The sequence below is a fragment of the Grampus griseus genome (assembly GCF_964374135.1).
Source record: "Grampus griseus genome assembly, chromosome: 17".
NCBI classification, from domain to species: Eukaryota; Metazoa; Chordata; class Mammalia; order Artiodactyla; family Delphinidae; genus Grampus; species Grampus griseus.
Genome location: NC_139011.1, coordinates 52410829 through 52430388, shown reverse-complemented (window position 1 = coordinate 52430388; position 19560 = coordinate 52410829). Strand labels below are relative to the sequence as shown.

General features: G+C 36.8%; 1 protein-coding gene and 1 pseudogene across 4 annotated transcripts in view; both read right to left on the bottom strand.

The window, feature by feature from the left end:
- RMDN1 (regulator of microtubule dynamics 1) overlaps positions 1 to 19560 on the bottom strand; it is a 42038-nt gene that overhangs the window by 18598 nt on the left and 3880 nt on the right. For all 3 annotated transcript variants that reach the window (XM_082674623.1, XM_082674622.1, XM_082674621.1), the window contains exons 2-4: positions 8384 to 8501; positions 4170 to 4266; positions 2382 to 2541 (exon numbers count right to left, since the gene is read on the bottom strand). In XM_082674623.1, coding sequence (XP_082530749.1) covers positions 2382 to 2541; positions 4170 to 4266; positions 8384 to 8501 — 375 coding nt within the window. The remainder of the gene's footprint in view (positions 1 to 2381; positions 2542 to 4169; positions 4267 to 8383; positions 8502 to 19560) is intronic.
- LOC309835438 (L-lactate dehydrogenase A-like 6A) lies at positions 6012 to 7021 on the bottom strand (annotated as a pseudogene). The gene has a single exon. The product of its transcript is annotated as an L-lactate dehydrogenase A-like 6A (transcript).

Here is a 19560-nt window from a genome sequence, read left to right as displayed (position 1 = left end):
TAACAAGTGTTGGCAAGGATGTGGAAAAACTGGAACCCTCATACACTGCTCGTGGCAATGTAAAATGGTACAGCTACTTTGGAAAATAATTTGACAGTTCCTCAAAAAGAATTACATAGAATGACCACATGAACCAGTAATTCCACTACTAGGTATATACTCAAAATAATTTAAAACAGATATTTAAACAAATACTTGTGCACGAATGTTGATAGCTACACTATAAGCAATAGCCAAATGTGGAAATAAATGTCCATCAACTAATGAATGGATAAACAAAATGTGGTATACAATGAAATATTATTCATCCATAAAAAAGAATAAAGTACTGATAAATGCTGCAAGGTGAATGGACTTCAAAAACAAGTGAAAGATGTCAGACACAAATTATCCCATATTGTATGATTCCACTTCTATGAAATATCCAGAGTAGGTAAAGCCATAGGGACAGAAAGCAGATTAGTGGTTGTCAGGAGCTGGGAATAAGAGGGAATAGAGAGTGACTGTTTAATGGGTAGAGGGTTTCCTTTTGAGGTGATGAAAATGTTTTGGAACTAGAGAGAGGTAACTATTGCATAACACTGTAAATGTATAAATGCCAATGGTATAAGAATGTGAAATGTATAAAATGGTTACTTTTATGTTATGTGAATTTACCTCAATTAAAAAAATAAATAAAAGCAGGTGTTCACACAAAAACTTGTACGGAATTATTTATAGTAGCATTATTCATAATAGCCAAAAAGTGGAAACAAACCCAAATGCCCATCAGCTGATAAATGAATAAACAAAAATGGTATTTCCATACAATGGAGTATCATTCAGCCATAAAAAGGAATGAAGTACTGTCATATACTCAGCATGGATGAACGCTGTTCATCCATGGCTAAGTGAAAGAAGCCAGACACACAAAGGCCACATACTGTATGATTTCATTTACATGAAATGTTCAGAATAGGCAAATTAAAAGAGACAGAAAGTAGCTCAGTGCTTGCCAGGGGACAGGAGCAGGAGACAACTGGGACTAACTGGTTATAGATATGGGGTTTGTTTTGGGGGTAATTGACGTGTTCCGGAATTAGACAGTGGTGAAGGTTGAACAACATAGTAAAATATGCTACAAACCACTGAAGTGTATACATTGCAATGGTGAATTTTATATAATGTGAAGAATATAAAACAAGTAAAAATAAAAGAAAGAATTAGCATCTCCTTACAAGAAGTATATGTTAAATATAAAGGCACAAATAAAAGTAGAAGGACAGAAAAGTATGTAACATGCTAACAATCAAAAGAAAACAAGAGTGGTTACATTAATATCAGACAAGGTAGACTATAAAACCAAGAATATTTCTAGAGATAAAGAAGAGCATTTTACAATGATAAAGAGGTCAACACATCAAGAAAATATAACAATGCTAAATGTTTATAGTCCTAATAACAGCACTTTAAAATACATGGTGCAAAAACTAAGAAAACTGCAAATAGAAACAGATAAATTTACAATTATACTTGGAGATTTCAGCATCCCTCTGTGAATAATTTATAGAAGTAGACAGAAAATCAGTAAGGATATAGAAGATTCAAACACCACTATCACTATCAACCAACTTGACCTGAATGACAACAGCTGAATAAATATACTTTTCATGTGCAAAAAGAACATTTACAAATATGGACCATATTCTGGGCCATAAAACAAGTCTCAGCAAATTTAAAGGGTCTGTATGTTTAATCCTTAATATGAACAAGTAGTGGTGGAAGTGGGGGGTGGGGGGGAGACAGAACCATCCCCTAAAGGGAGCATCTGGAAATGCATGGAGACAGAATTTGGTTGTCACAATGACTTGGGGGCTCCACTGAGGACAGTCTACTATGATAAAGTGATGTCCTAATCCAAAATACCAATAATGTCCCCTAGTCTCCCCACAGTATCCACTGAATAACATTCTAAACCAGTCAGGAAATCCAGAAGCTAGTGGAGTTACATGTAAAAAGTTATACTAGATCTCAGCTGTCCAGCTGCTATACTCCTACCTCCACATAAAACAAATATAATGTGAGGAAAAAGAGAAAACGTTTGTCCAGTGTTTGTACTACTAGAAATAAAGACAGAGGTAATTCATGAAACTACTAACACTTTGGTTTAAAAATAAGCCTTCACAAAAGTAATTTATCAAACATACTAATGAACTTAGAATAAATGTTCAAGAATGCAAAGAACTACTTCTTTTTTAAAAAAATGTTATAAAAATAAACCTCTTCCCTACTTCTTTAAAAGAGAACTATTTCTTTCCTATGTAAATTAGAGACAATAGATAAGTACAGACCAATGTCGCTCTCAGTACATGGTAACAGTTACAGTACTGTAAGCACCTCACCTTATGAGCTGCAAAACTTGATTCATTTTTTTCTAGTGCCCTTTTTGCATACTCTAGGGCTTCATACACCAAGAGCTTTTTCTCCTCTTCTGAGGTTCCACTGAGTTGAGCTATATCACGTGATGCCCGTGCCAAACGCCACAGTAACTCTGCATCTTCACTGATTTGAAATAATTATAAAACAACCATTTTAGCTCAATTTTAAAATTGTTAAAGGTCATATCACTAATGAATACATACGGTCTTTCAGGTCAGTGAGGATACAGCGAGCAATATGATATCAAAATCCATTTTTCATGTTAAATTTATTATTTTCTACCATACAACAACTGTATTTGACAAAATTTCCTATAAAATATCCAATATTATACATAAACATTAACTTATAATATCTAAAATACTAACTTCCTTAGAAAATATCTGTATTTGAATTCTCTGAACACTTTCCCTACAAAATTCAACATATAACTTAAAGCTTGACTTCAGTGGCACTGTGCTTCAGACAGCTAACTGGTTCAGACAGTACTATAAAATACATAAATTTATAGACAAGATCATGCTCTATAAACAAAATGCTGTATCCACAGCTCCAAATACAGTACCTGGCACACAAAAAATATACGATAAATATCTGTGAATGAATGAATGATTAAATATAATGTAATCTCAAAATAAATCTTAACTTTGAATGTATCATCCATGCCACGATGCATGAAATATTTACAGCTTTGGACTCCTTGAAAAACTGCCACTTAAATATAGTTATATAAGACTTGAAATGGCTAATAAATAAAACAGAAACCAAGGTTAAAAGTTAGGAATATTTCTTTAAAAACTAACCTTAAATTCCTTTTTATTAAATGTTTGTCTTTAAGCCTACTACATTATACATTTCTTAACAAAAATACTATTCACATAAAGTTGAATGAAACTAAAGGTAGCAATAGTATATCTATAATTCAATGAATATGGAATAACTACCTTGTAGCTTACTTTTCAAGTAATTACTAAAATGACTATAAAATGCCAAGCTAACCACCTCAAGTTACTCAGGGGACAATGGAGAAGGAAAGTTGGATCCTACAGATATTTAGGAGGTAAAATTGATGGGTCTTGGGGGGAAAACTGGTTTGGGGAATATAAGAAAGGTAGTTGAAAATGACTCAATATTTTTAGTTCAGGAGATGAGGTAAATCAGTGATCTGGAAATGCCATCTAGCCTGATTTGACTTATTTTATTGGGCTGAGTCTCCCTCCTTCTCCATCCTTCCCCCAAAAATGAGGTCACATTAATACACCAGACTAAGCATGTAAGCTAATACTAAAAATAGAAAAAGGAGGTATTTTTAGTTCCTCTATGAGACTGTGCTTCACAGTGATAACACAGATATCATTCAATGGTGACAAAAAAATCATCCTAGCTCATTCAAATCTTAAACCAATATGAAATTAATTTAGAATAAATGAGAAATATACAATATAGATAAGATAAACATCTATTCAATGACTACCTTGTATTCAAAGCAAAATAACAAAATGAAAAAAAATTTCAACATTCAACTAGAATAGGCAGAACCACCTTTTCTGAATCAATGAGATATATGTAGCACTTTTGAGTCACTTAACATTAAGAAAAAAATCATACTATAAATTAAACTCTAAGAAGTATTATTTTGAAGTAAAAACTTGTAAAAACTATAAAAATTCCAAGCACCAAGAATATTTTAATTGTTAAATAACAAAAAATTTCAGGAAACCGCAAACCCAGGCCTATCATACATAGCCCACCTTTCCTTGTACTGGGATAGCAACTGGTAAAGTTTTTCTGTTTCTCCACTTTCATACAGGTAGTCTGCTTGTTCAAGGATTTCTTCAACTCTGAAGACTATAAAAGAAAAAGGCTCAATAAAGTAGGTCTTCCCAAGCCAGATGGCAATAATTCTAAGAAACATGAACACTTTTATATAGAAGCAAAAGAAATTAGATACAGAAATCACCTATAAAGAAAGATCAGAAATTATGAACAACTGAGATGTAAGTATAGTAGAAGTAAGTATGAAGCTATCACACATAATAAGTGGTTTATTAAAACCTTGGAAAATAAAAAATTAGAAAACTTATTCTGGTACTAATTTAATATGACACATTTTAAAAAATGAAAAAAGTAATTTTCTGTGAGGAATTTATAGTACCCTTACCCTCCACACAAAGCCTTTGTTATTGTTGCCGCTGTGAAGTAAAAATCCACTGCAGAAAATGATATGATATCCACTTACAGCACGGAAAATTATTAATTTGAGTGGAATGCAACACGCTGTTTTACTAGATTCTTTTTATGATCTAACTTATACAGACATTATTATGGAAAAAGAGTCAAATCTGTCATCAAAAAATTTAGATGAAGTTAACTACACAGAGGATCTGAAACTTAAATTAGAGGCACTATGCTCCAACTAACTCATTAATGAGTTTAGATATTACAACAAAAACCATAAAACTTATAGACAGTGTAATGTTCTAAAAAAGTTAACTAGTTACTAAAAAACCCAGTTAGTCTGAATTTCAGATATTCCAATTATTACTAATGAACATACACATTTAATTTTGTCTTCTATAAGGGTGCTGTATTACTTAGTCTTATGTATAAGCCAACATTCCAATATGTTCAGTAAAGTTACTTTATTATTTATCTTACTATGCTTTAATCATAGTGTATGGGGCTAAAAAATTTTTTTTTCATTGAAGTATAGTTGGTGTACAATATTACATGTTACATGTGCACTAAAATTTTTTTTAAGTTTATGAAAAATTAAAATCTAGACCAGCAAAAATAACCTCATAAATATATGACACAACTATGTAAACTGAAGTATTTTTTAAGTTAAAATCATCATGTAATTATACTAATTTAAGAAAAATTAAATGACAACAGCAAAGAAACCCTAAAATAAAGATTTTTTTCCCTCTATAATCCTACTTCAGTCTGGTTAGGTGCTATAGTTTAATAATATACTCATGGCCGGTTAATTTTCTTAAGTTTGCTTTCATTCTATTCTGTATTTTTATCAGTGGCTGATTTTCCATATTTGGGTTATAAAAAGCCAAAGATTCTTAAAGAGTAAGTAGTAGGAAGTAAATAGTCTCAGCATTCTTAGCCGATATTTGTGGTTGGCAAAATAATGGCCCCAGACAAGTCCATATCTCAACCGCTGGACCTGTGAAAACGTACAGGTTACTAGGGCAAAGGGGAATTAAGCTTGTAGATGGAATTAAGGTTGCTAATTAGCTAACCTTAAAATAGTAAATTATCTTAGCCAGGTGGGTCCCGTATAATCACAAGAGTCCTTATAAGCAGAAGCAGGAAGCAGAAGAAGCAAGTCACAGCTGGTATGACAATGGAAACAAAGTCAGATACACTTACTTAGGAATAGGAATAGTAAAAACAAAAAAATGTAAGTATCATCCACCATCTGGATGCTAAATAAAAAGCTGGAGGGGTAAATAAACAGGGGAGTCACTATACCCCATTTCCTTTTTCCAACTTTTATGAATTCAGGTTTATTCAAGTTTGTTATACAATCCTATAACTACTATCTCTTCAGTAACTTCAGAATGGTAGCTTTAACAACTTTAAAGCATGAGCTCCTTCTGAATTTCCCAAAGTTTTTCTGCACTCTTTTTCAAACGGGCCTCCTCTTCAGAGGTCAGCTTTATCTTTGTAAGGTGTGCAATACCATTCTCTCCCAGAATACAAGGAACACTAAGGAACACTTCATTTATTCCATAGAGGTCCTTACTTACGGTGGAAACTTTCCTGAGACTCTTAAAAATGCTTTCTGTTAAATCAGCTAAAGTTAGGCCAATGTCCCAATTAATATAAACTTTCCTTTTAACCATTTCATAGCCATAGGTAATCACTTCTTTGTGGACATTTTTCCACTGTTCAGGATCTTTATCTGTTCCTATATCTGAGTTTAGATCCTTCAGAGGGACACGGCAATGTTAACTCCACTCCACACAGGTACACTTAAGTTTCCATGTTTACCAATGGTTATAGATCCATCTACAACAGCTTTCACAGTGGATAGCAAGCCTTTGCCCAATGAAGAAATGGATATGGGTAGACTTCAGATTACAGCCACTTCCCAAAAACCATGTTGTTCCAGTAACATGGTTTTTGGGAAAGGCACTCAACTTCCAAGCTACGTAATTAAGATACCCACTGGATTGGAAGCAAATATCAGTTTGCAGCCAGGACTACACTGGGTAATACAAGAAATCATTATGTTAAAGATGGGCACATTTTACTTGACTACATCAAAGTGTGTTTCTCTTTTTCTTGGGTATGCACCTGCTGTGATAATCACTAGGTTGGAGTTTGCAGTGACAAGGTAATCTTTGCTGGAAACAATATTTGGCATTTTCATGAAAGGGCTGCCATGTTGAAGAGCCAGTGTCTCACCCTTCAGTTTGCCTTCATCAACATCCACAAAGGCAAGTTCATCACTCAAGCCTTTTAATAAGATGCTATTAGCACAGGCCATGACAACTAATCCAGTTCCTATAATGGAGATCTTATTGTGATGAATGGTTTCCTCTGAAGTGAAATTCTTAATAAGTTCACACTTGACAGTAGCCATCTTGGAAACGGGAGTGAAGGGTCAGCCATTGCTCAGCAGGATGTGTGAGTCTGGCTAGGACACAGAGCAATCTCTGGGCAAGGGGGCCTACCCATTTGGTGATCCACAGGACTCCTGTAGCCCAGTTCATGGCCATTCACTCAAGAGGTGGAGGAAGAAAATGGAGGAAAGCCACATCAAAGTACCTTGAAGTACAAAGTCAGGAAACAGTTGACCGTTTGACACTCCCCCTTACCCTCTACTACTGTGTCTGTGCAAGGCCACAGCCCAGATCATGCAGGCCTCACAGGGGCCTAGCACCTTACCAAATATGCAGTAATTTTCTGGCATTAGGACACTTCTGAAAAAACCAACTATGATCATTAAGGCTATAAATAATTTTGACTTTGCCTTTCAAAGTGCCATATTTTGTTCCCTAGGGAAGCCCTAAAACTTTGCACTCATTTCTGTAATGGTGCTAAAGCTCACTGAAACTAAGTGTGATAGACATGAAAAGAAAGGTAAGGTTTCTGCTCTGGTACTTTGAAGAAGTTTAACTTTTTGAGCTCCTTTTCAAAAATTAATATAATGGGGCACACACACAGAAAAATCTTAAAAGTGCAACCACTGGGCACATCTCTCAAGGATGCTTTAAAAAAAATTAATATTGTAATGTGAAAATATGGCTCCTCCTAACTACTTTACAAGGTTGCTGTGAGAGTTAAAGTTATGATGAAAAGTCTAGGGAGCTTTAAAAAGCTGAGTTTTAAGTATTTGCCAAAATATGTCATTAAGCCAGTGATAAAACCAAGTCCTCTACTTTGTCTTTCATGAAAATAAATGATACATTAAACTAAAGAAAAGATAAAACAAAAACGTAGCAATTCAAGCATCTGCTTTTTTAAAAATATAAGAATAGTCATGGGCAAATGAAATCAACAAATAACTAGTACTCTTTAGCTATTCTCAAATTCTTCATCTACTAGAACTTTAATAAGAACATCTATTCAAAATCAAGTCTCTTCTTTCCCAAGTACCTTCTTGATAGTTAAAAAGTGAGGACTGTGAAAAACAAAAAGGCTTATTAACTCATAAATTGAAAGTTTTTCTTGGGGCTTCCCTGGTGGCGCAGTGGTTAAAAGTCCACCTGCTGATGCAGGGGACATGGGTTCGTGCCCCGGTCTGGGAGGATCCCACATGCCGCGGAGTGGCTGGGCCCGTGAGCCATGGCCGCTGAGTCTGTGCGTCCGGAGCCTGTGCTCTGCAACAGGAGAGGCCACAGCAGTGAGACACCCGCGTACCGCAAAAATAATAATAAGTTATTAACAAAATATAACAAACACAAACAACTCTAAGTGTTCCTGATGTTTACCTTAGGCTTACCTTTGGCTGTGGCATGAACCACAGCAGCCTGGGAAATGACTTGATAAGTTTCAAAACCCAAATAAGACAAGGCAGAGAATAAAAGACTTCTTTTAAAAGCTCCTGGGTTTCCCATCACCTATGGAAAGAATTATGGTCAGGGTTAACAAACTTAGAAAATTTGAAGAAACTGCTATCCCAAGCAAAGATTACATCAATTTTCTCCTACCCCCAACACAATCAATCCTAAGAGTATTGGAAGCTCAAAATTTACTTTGTCAAATTCTTCAGTGAAACTATTTCACATAATTACTTCATAGGGAGAGCATATCCTGCTAAGAAAAGATTCTTAACAACAGCTGATACTGGTAGCTTATGTAACAATCACAGTTATGCTGATAACTGCTGGACTGGAATATCTACATTTTATTTGAGGAAGCATGGATATTATAATTTCTTGAAATAAAATAAGAGACACCAATATAATTAATATCAACCTTAAGAACAGATAAGATGAAAGATATCAAATATGGTAATTACACATAAAAAATATACATGGCTTTAAATAAAGCTATCTTCAAAAGTGATCCATGAAACCCAGTTTTAAAATAAACCATGAATAAAATAAAGAGCATATCAAAACAGATTTAGAAATTCATTTTCATAATTATGGCCAGAATTCTCAAGACCAATGGCAAAGGAGTACATGGATATCACTGCAGCAATTCTTCCCTTTTTTTCACATAGCATCAATTTTTTCCTTTCTGTCAATTTATTCCCATCTGAATAAAAACAAGCTATACTATCTTTGAAAGCTGTAATTGTTCCCTTCTTAAAAAGAAAACAGGGCTTCCCTGGTGGCACAGTGGTTGAGAGTTCGCCTGCTGATGCAGGGGACATGGGTTCGTGCCCCGGTCCGGAAAGATCCCACATGCCGCTAAGTGGCTGGGCCCGTGAGCCATGGGTGCTGACCCTGCGCGTCCAGAGCCTGTGCTCCACAACGGGAGAGGCCACAACAGTGAGAGGCCCGCAAACCGCAAAACAAACAAACAAACAAAAACAAAACAAAAAGCTTCCTTTTGACTTCACATCTCCCTTCAGTCTCATTTTCCAAATTCTCTTTTCAGCAAAACTCTTTCAAAAAGTTTTCTAGAGCTCTGTCTCCACTTCCTCTCTTCCCATTTTCTCTTGAACTCACACAAATCACTTTTATCCCCACAACTCCACTGATGGTATTCTAGTTAAGGCAACCAAGGATGCTACTTCCTAGTAAACTCTCATCTTACTTGATCTATCAACAGCAATTGACAGCTGTTCACTCCCTCCTTTAAAAAAAAAAAAATCATAAATGGATGGTTAATATAAGAAATTTTTAAAATATCGCTTTATTGAGATATGTGACATAAAATAATGTGTATCATGTGTTAAGATATATGTAAACCCGTAAAACTATCACCACAATCAAGATAATGAACATATCCGTCAATCCCCCAAATTTCCTCGTCATTTTATAATTCATCCAATCCCTTTCCTCAGTACTTGCTGTGTTCTCTCACTCTTGAAGCACTCTTCGCTTAGCTTTTGTAATACTACTCTCTTGAATTTACTCCTATTTCAATAACTGCTCCTTCTCTTTTGTTGGTTCTTCATCTCCAAAACCTCACTGCCCAGGTGTGTCCTGGGTTTAATCCCAGACCTTCGTTTCTCTATACATATCATTTTGGTGATCTCATTTTGTTTCATGGCTTTAAATGCCATCAACATGCCAAAAACATGCAAATTTTAAAAAGCTCAGAGGTCTCCACTTAACTTCAGAATCATATATTCAGCTGCCCAAACATTTACCTCCACATGAAGTATAACAGGCATCTCAAGTATCAGCCATAACAGCTATTGTTTCCCTCAAGCCCACTTCACTCAGTTTTCCCCTTCATGGTATTTAGCCATTGCTCAGCACAATGCCTTCCATACAATGAATTCTGAAAAAATATTTGTTGAAAAAAAAATTTGTTGAACAAAAGAAGCAAGCTATCTCTTAGATATGTCTTTTCTTCAACACTGATTTATAATGATTTCAAGCTAGAAGGAATTCAAATATACAAACTCATCACTAGATGGAAAGGAATGTGTCACCACCATCTCCTGGTTTTTCTACTAACTTCTTGCCAGCTCCTCCTCCTCTTAAATGCTGGAATTCCTCTGTGATAGGCCTTCTTCTCATCTTACTATTAAATACATTTGACCCTCCAACAACACAGGTTTAAGCTGTGCGGGTCCACTTATATGTGGATATTCTTCAATAAATATGTACTACAGTACTAAACAGTTGAACCCACAGATACAGAGGACTGTAAAGTTATAAGCAGATTTTCGACTGCTTGGGGGGCCAGCACCCTTAACCCCTGCATTGTGCAGGGGTCAACTGTACTTTCAACTTCTACCATGGCATCATTTACAACCATATGCTAAAGTCTCCGAATCTCGATCTCCAGCCCAGGGATCAGAAGGAAAAAATCAGACCTATCAAACTACTGTCTATTCCACATTTTAACTTGGCTATCTCATCATATTCACCTTAATTACCCCAAAAGGTAACTCACCTCCTCCTTTAACCCTCCAAATTGTTTTCTTTGGTCCTATCCCAGGAAAGAGTACCACCATCCACACTGCTAGAGTAGCCAGAAAACTGAGAATCATTCTTGACTTCTTCCTTTGAACTCCCACAACAAAGCTATCTTTCAGGTCCACTTAGTTTACATCATTAATATCCTTTTATTTCCATTTCCATGGCTACCACTAAAGTTCAAACCACCACATTATCTCACCTGTCCTGTAGCGATGATCTTTTATTTGGTTTCCAGCATCCACTCTAGCCTATCTATTCTTGACACTAGAAAAAGTTATTTTTTAACTCAAATCTGATCTTATGAATTCTCTGTTTAAAACTCTTTCATGATTTCCTATAACCTTTAGAATAAAATAAAAAATATTTAACATGGTCTACAAGGTTTTCAGAGTCTAGTTGTGGTAGGCAGCCTCTAAAATGGTCCCAAAGGGTGCTGGTTCAAGATGACAATATAGGAGGAAGCTAAACACACCTCCTCCCACAGACACACCAAATCTACAGCTACATATAGAACAATATCCTCTGAAAGAAACCCCCAAACTAGCTGAGTGACTCCTCCACATCAGACAAAGGAGGAAAAAAACCACATCAAAACAGGTAGGAGAGAGGCTGAGATAAAATTTTCCTGTAAACCACACCTTTGGTGTGGAGACCCAGTATTGGGAGCGAACTCACAACCCTGAGTTCTCCCTGAGGAGCAAAGGGTTTGAACCTCACACTGGGCACCCCAACTTTAAAGACTTGTACCTGAGAGGTGAACCCCAAAACATCTAACTTAGAAAGCCAGTGGAGCTTGTGTCCATGAGACCCACAAGGCTATAGCAAACTGTGAAACAATTCTTTAAGCGCTTACGCAAACTCACCCATCCTAGAGCCCAGCACAGAGACAGTCAACTGAAAAGCACCCAGACTTTCTGTGAAAGACACTTATTTGCTTATCTTCAGCCAGAGGAGCAGGTATCTAACTTAACACACAGTAATCATTTCCAGAGATCTCAGAGGGTGGGCACTATCAAAGCACTCTTGCTTTGCCATGCTCCAGGTAACCAGTATCTCCCCCAAAAGCGTTTGTGCATACTTTTGGTGCTCCGGTTTTTGCAGCTGCCACCAGAGGACAACCCCTGTTCGCTTGACTCTGGTGACCAATGAGGCTTATGTTCATGAGTTTCACATAACTGTAACAAACAGAAAAACAGTTCTAAAGTGGCTAACTCCCCACCCCCACAGGGCACAGTACACTAAGTTCCCTACATACGAACATTCAAGTTGAGAACTTTCAAAGATTCGAACATGCGTTCTCATGTCCAATCATGTAAGTTAGTTCACATGTCTGGCGTACATTGTCATGTGTGGGCATCCTCTACAAGTGGTTGTGTACTGTACACAATACAGTAGTACAGGATCTTTATTTCAAGCCCAGGATGTCCAGAAGCAAGTGTAAAAGCAGCAATTATGCAGCTGGTACTGCTAAACAGTGCCAAGCAATAACAATGGAAACAAAAGTGAAAATAATTGAGACAGTGGAGCAAGGCAAAAAAACTGTAGACATCACTCATTCTTATAACCCGAATGGTTCAACCATTGGCACAATTCTAAAGAACAAGGACAAGATCGTGGAACATATGAAGTCCACTGTGCCGATTATATCAACGATAATATTGAAGAAGCGTGGAAAAGTGATGGAGGAGATGGAGAAACTTCTCAGTGTGTGGACGCAGGATCAGCATCAGCACTGAGTCTCATTAAGCTTAATGCTTATTCAAAAGAAATGTAAAAGCCGTTATGAAGACTTGAAGAAACATGGCAAAGAACCAGAGGGCACATCTTTTAATGCCAGCCATGGCTGATTTCATCGGTTCAAGTCTAGAGCCAACTTTCACAACATAAAAGTAAGTGGCAAGGTAGAAGGTGCAGATACGGTAGCTGCCCAGGAATTTCCTGAAATGCTTTGAGAAATTACTGATGAAGGTACACATTTACCCAAGCAGGTTTTTAATGTGGATGAGACAGGACCGTACTGGAAGAGGATGCCAGACCGAAATTACATCAGTAAGGAGGAAAAGCTGATGCCAGATTGTAAAGCAACAAAGGATAGGCTAACTCTGTTGTTTGGTGGCAATGCTTCCAGCGATATGAAGCTGAAGCCTCTCTTAGTTTATCATTCAGAGAACCCAAGAGCCCTTAAAAATATAGCCAAGGGCTCTCTTCCTGTTGTGTGGAAGAGTAACTCCAAAGTCCAGGTTGCACAGGCCATTTTCCAGGATTGGTTTACCACCACTTTATCCCAGAGGTAGAGGAATATTGCTTGGAGAAGGATGTCCTATTCAACATTCTTCTGTTGCTCAACAATGCTCCAGGCCACCCCCCATTCATGGACGACTTTCATCCCAGCGTCAAAGTACTGCATCTGCCACCAAATACTATGTCACTCTTCCAACCTGTGGACCAGGGAGTTACAGTGACTTTCAAGAAACATTTTCTACGTCACACTTTTTGTCAGGCAGTAAAGGTGCGTGATCAATCAGGAACAATCTTGTGACAATTTTGGAAGGACTATACATCTACAAGGCCATAAAAAGTACTGACTTTGCTTGGCATGAGGTTATGGCCGTCATCATGAATGGGGTTTTGGAAGAACCTTTGCTCACAGTTTGTTCATGGTTTTCATGGATTTGAGAAGGTGGATGAGGAGTCCAAAGAGGTCTTCAGCAACTTAGTGACTCTCAGTAAGAAGCTGGAGCTAGATCTGCAAGAGGACAATTTCACTGAGCTCCTTGCTGTGCAACACAAGGAGCTTACTAACAAAGACCTGATGGAATTGGAGGCCCAGAGGAAGGACAAAGAGAGACAAGAGGAAGAAGTAACTGAAGAACGAAAGAGATTCACGATGCAGGGAATGGCAAGGGGATTTTCTTTATGTGAGGAGTCACTGTTAGCTTTTGAGGCACAGGACCCGAACACAGAACAGTACACAAAGGTTGCAGCAGCCATTCAGAATGCAATCCAGTGCTACCGTGTCATTTATGATGAGAAAAAAAGAGCTACTACCCAGACATCACTGGATAATTTTTTCAAAAGGGTAGATAGAATTGAATCCAGTGAGGAACCAGAACATGTGCCATCAATGGCAGGCATGAGTGAAACTGCAGCTTGCCCTCTGTCTCCTGTTGCTGATGATCCTTCAGCTCTACCATCTCCCACCTCCTCTCCCTCCTCCAGTCAGTAGCTCTTCTTGCCTGTTCACTCGATGCCAGCCCCTGTATGCCAGCTGTTGTACTGTGCTACTGTATTTTTCAAGGTACTATAATGTAAGATTTTAAATGTTTTCTTTATTTTTTGTGTTTGTTTTTTATGTATTATTTGTGTGAAAAATATTATAAATCTATTACAGTATGGTACTATTAGCCGATTGTGTTAGCTGGATACCTAGGCTAAGTTTGGTGGACTTAACGAACAAATTGAACTGATGAATGTGCTCTCAGAACAGAACTTGTTCGTATGTAGGGGACTTACTGTACAGAGAAAACAGACTGAAATGCACCTCCAGGCCTTCTGTGACAGAGGCCTAGTAGCTTATCTTCATAGCTAGGCCTAAATGGAAGGTTGCTAATTAAATACACATATTAGGGGCCAATTACAATCCTTTCCAATTATAAAACCTCAGAAAAAGACCTTAATAAAATGGAAACCAGTGATTTACCTGATAAAGTGTTCAAAATAAGCCACAAAGATGCTCACTGATCTCAGAGGAAGAATGATGAACAAAGTGAGAATTTCAACAAAGGGACAGAAAATATAAGAAAGTACCAAACAGAAATCACAGAGCTGAAGAATACAATAAATGAAATGAAAAATACAACAGAGTGGTTCAACAGCAGACTAGAAGAAGTGGAAGAAAGTATCAGTGAACTTGAAGACAGGGCAATGGAACTCATCCAATCAGAGCAGCACAAAGGAAAAAAAAAAGAATAAAGAAGAGTGAAGATAGCTTAAGGGACTTAAGGGACAACATCAAACAAACCAATATTTGTATTATAGATGTCCCAGAAGGAGAAGAGAAAGGGGTAGAAAACTTATTTGAAGAAACAGTGGCTGAAAACTTCCCTAATCCAGGGAAGAAAACAGACATCAGATCCAGGAAGCCCAAAGAATTCAAAAAAAGATGAACCCAAAGAGACCCACACCAAGACACATGAAAATTAAAGAGTCAAGACAAGAACCTTAAAAGCAGCAAGAGAAAAGCAACGTGTTACATACCAGGGATTTCCCTCCCACCCCAAGACTTATCAGCAGATATTTCAGCAGAAACTTTGCAGGCCAGAAGGGAGTTGGGCACAATATATTTAAAGTCCTGAAAGGAAAAACTGCCAACTAAGAACACTCTACCTGGTAAAGTTGTCCTTCAGAATTGAAGGAGAGATTAACAGTTCTCCAGACAAGCAAAACCTAAAGAAGTTTATCATCACTAGAATGGTCTTACAAGAAACCTTAAAGGGACTTCCTTAATTTGAAATGAAAGGGTGCTGATTAGTAACAGGAAAACATATGAAAGTACAAATCTCACCAGTAAAGGTAAATACATACGAAAATTGGGAAAATCTAATGTTGTAAAGGTGGTGAGTTAATTGACTATAAAGCTAGTAGTAAAAATAATTTGTTAACGGACACACAAAATAAAAAGAAATAAACTGCAACATCAAAAACATAAAATGTAGGGGGAGGGGAGAAGTAAAAACATACAGCTTTAGAATGCATTCAAATTTAAGTTGCTATCAACTTAAAGTAGACTGTTAAAACTCTAAGATGTTTTATGTAAACCTCACGGTAACCACAAAGCAAAAACCTATAGGAGGGGCTGTCCTGGTGGTACAGTGGTTAAGAATCTGCCTGCCAATGCATGGGACACGGGTTCAAGCCCTGGTCTGGGAAGATCCCACATGCCGCAGAGCAACTGAGCCCGTGCGCCGCAACTACTGAGCCTGCACTCTAGAGCCTGCGAGCCACAACTACTGAGCCTGCGTGCCACAACTACTGAAGCCCGCATGCCTAGAGCCCATGCTCTATAACAAGCCACCGCAATAAGAAGCCTGTGTACCACAACGAAGAGTAGCCAGCGCTCGCCACAACTAGAGAAAGTCCGTGCACAGCAACAAAGACCCAACACAACCAAAAATAAAAAGAAAATAAATTAATTAAAAAAAAACTATAGGAGGGCTTCCCTGGTGGCGCAGTGGTTGAGAGTCCGCCTGCAGATGCAGGGGACACGGGTTCGTGCCCTGGTCCGGGAAGATCCCACATGCTGCAGAGCAGCTGGGCCCGTGAGCTATGGCAGCTGAGCTTGTCCAGAGCCGGTGCTCCACAATGGGAGAGGCCACAACAGTGAGAGGCCCGCATACCGCAAAAAAAAAAAAAAAAAAAAAAAAAAAAACTATAGGAGATACACCAAAGAGAAAGAGAAAAGAATAAGCATTCCACTTCAGAAAATAAACAAATCACAAAGGAAGAGAGCAAAAGCAGAGGAAAGGAACAAAAGAATTACAAAACAACCAAAAAACAATTAACAAAATGGCAATAGTAAATCCATACCTATCAGTAATTACTTTAAATGTAAATGGACCAAATTCTCCAACCAAAAGACACAGAGTGGTTGAATGGATTTAAAAAAAAAAGACAGAAAAAAACAGACTCAACTATATGCTGTCTACAACGAAAACAATTCAGCTTTAAGGACACACAAAGACTGAAAATGAAGAATGGAGGGATGGTAAAAATATTCCATGCAAATGGAAACCAAAAGGAAGTTGGGGTAGCTGTGTCAGACAAAACAGACATTAAGATAAAGACTGTAATAAGAAACAAAGAATGTCATTATATGACGATAAAGGGCTAAATCCAACAAGACGATATAAGGTTTGTAAATATGCATCCAACATAGGAGGACCTAAATATATAAAGCAATTATCAACAGATCTAAACACAGAAATAGATGGCAATACAATAGTAGTAAGGGACTTCAATACTCCACTTTCATCAATGGATAGATCATCCAGAAAGAAAATCAATAAGGAAACACTGGCCTCAAACAACATGTTTAACCAGATGGACTTAATGGGCATATATAGAACATGCCATCCCAAAGCAACAGAATACACAAGCGTACAGGAAACATTCTCCAGGACAGATCATAATGTTAGGTCACAAAATAAGTCTTAATAAATGTAAGAAGATTAAAATCATATCACGCATTTTTTCTAACCACAATGGTATGAAACTAGAAATCAATTACAAGAAGAAAATTCACATATATATGAAGATTAAACAACATGCTACTGTACAACCAATGCTTCAAAGAAGAAATGATGAGAAATTTTTTAAAAAAACACCTTGAAAAAACTGAAAATGGCAATACAGCATACCAAAACCTGTAGGATATAGCAAAAGCAGTTCTAAGAGGGAAGTTCATAGTGATAAATGCCTATGTTAACAAACATGAAAGATTTCAATTAAACAACTCACTTTACACCTCAAGGAGCTGGGAAAAAAAAAAAAAAGAAAAACAAACAAAACCCCAAATTAGCAGAAGGAAGGAAAAAACTAAAATTGGGAACAAATGAAATAGAGACTAAAAAGACAAGAGAAATGATCAATAAAATGAAGACCCGAGTTTTTTGGTTTTTTTTTTTCTTTTAAGGTACACAAAATAGACAAACATTTAGCTAGATTCACCAAGTGAAAAAGAGAGGACTCAAATAAATAAAATTATAAATGAAAGACGAGACAGCACAACCAATACCACAGAAGTACAAAGGACCATAAGAGTCTACTATGAACAATTATACACCGACAAATTGAACAAACTAGAAGAAATGGATAAATTCCTAACATACAACCTACCAAGACTGTATCATGAAGAAATAGAAAATCTGAACAGACCAATTACCAATTGAGGCAATTGAATCAGTAATCAAAAGCCTCCCAACAAAGAATGGCCTAGGACTAGATGGATTCAATGGTGAATTCTATCAAACATTTAAGGAATGAATACCAATGCTTCTCAAACTCTTTCAAAAATAGAAGAGGAAAAACTTCCAAACTCATTTTATGAGGCTAGCATTACCCTAATACCGAAGTCAGAAAAGAACATTACAAGAAAAAAAAAGTACAGGCCAATATCCCTGATGAACATAGATGCAAAAATCTTCAACAGAATTAGCAAATGAAATTCAATAATACACTAAAAGAATCATAAGCCAAGATCAAGTGGGATTTATTTTAGGGATGCAAGGACGGTTTAACATCTGCAAATCAATCTGATTCACCATATTAACAAAATGAATGCCAAAAAATCATATGATCATCTCAATAGATGCAGAAAAAGCATTTGTGAAAATTCAGTATCTATTTATGATAAAATTCTGAACAAAGAGGGTATAGAGGGAATGTACCTCAACGTAATAAAGGCCATAAATGACAAATCCATGGCTAACATCACAGTCAATAGTGAAAAGTTGAAAGCTTCTCCTCTAAGATGAGAAACAAGACAAGGATACCCTCTCTTGCCACTTTTATTCAGTATAGTATTGGAAGTCCTAGCCAGAGCAATTAGGCAAGAAAAGAAAAAAAGGTGTGGGGCATACAAATTGGAAAAGAAGTAAAATTATCAGTACATGCAGATGACATGACGGCATACACAGAAAACCCTAAAGACTCCACAAAAAAACTGTTAGAAATAATATACGAATTAAGTAAAGTTGCAGCATATAAAATCAATATACAAAAAATGTTTTTATATACTAATAACAAACTATTAAAAATAGAAGTTGAGAAAATAATCCCATTTACAGTTATGCCAAAAAGAATAAAACACCTAGGAATAAATTTAACCAAGGAGGTGAAAGACCTGTACACTGAAAACTATAAGACACTGATGAAAGAAATTGAAGAGGACATAATGGAAAGATATTCCATGCTCATGGTTTAGAGGAATTAATATTGTTAAAAGGTGCATACTACCCAAAGCAATCTTTAGGTTCAGTACAATCCCTATTAAAAACTCCAATGGTGTTTTCCACAGAAATAGAACAATCCTAAGGTTTTTATGGAATTACAAAATACCCCAAATAGCCAAAGCAATCCTGAGAAAAAAAGAGCAAAGCTGAAGGCATCATGCTCCCTGATTTCAAACTAAATTATAAACCTATAGTGATCAAAACAGTATGGTATTCACATAAAAAAACAGACACATAGATCAATGAAACAGAGTAGAGAGCCCAGAAATAACCCCACGCCTATGTTGTCAGTAATTATTGACAAAAGAGTCAAGAATATATAATGGGGGAAGAACAGTCTTTCTGGTGTTGGGAAAACTGGACAGTCACATGCAAAAGAATGAAACTGGTCCACTACCTTATACTCCATACACAAAAATTAACTCAAAATGGATTAAAGACTTCATTGTAAGACCTGAAACCATAAAACTCCTAGAAGGAAACATAGGGGTAAGCTCCACGACACTAGTCTTGGCAATGACTTTGAATTTGACACCAAAAACAAAGGCAACAAAAGCAAAAAC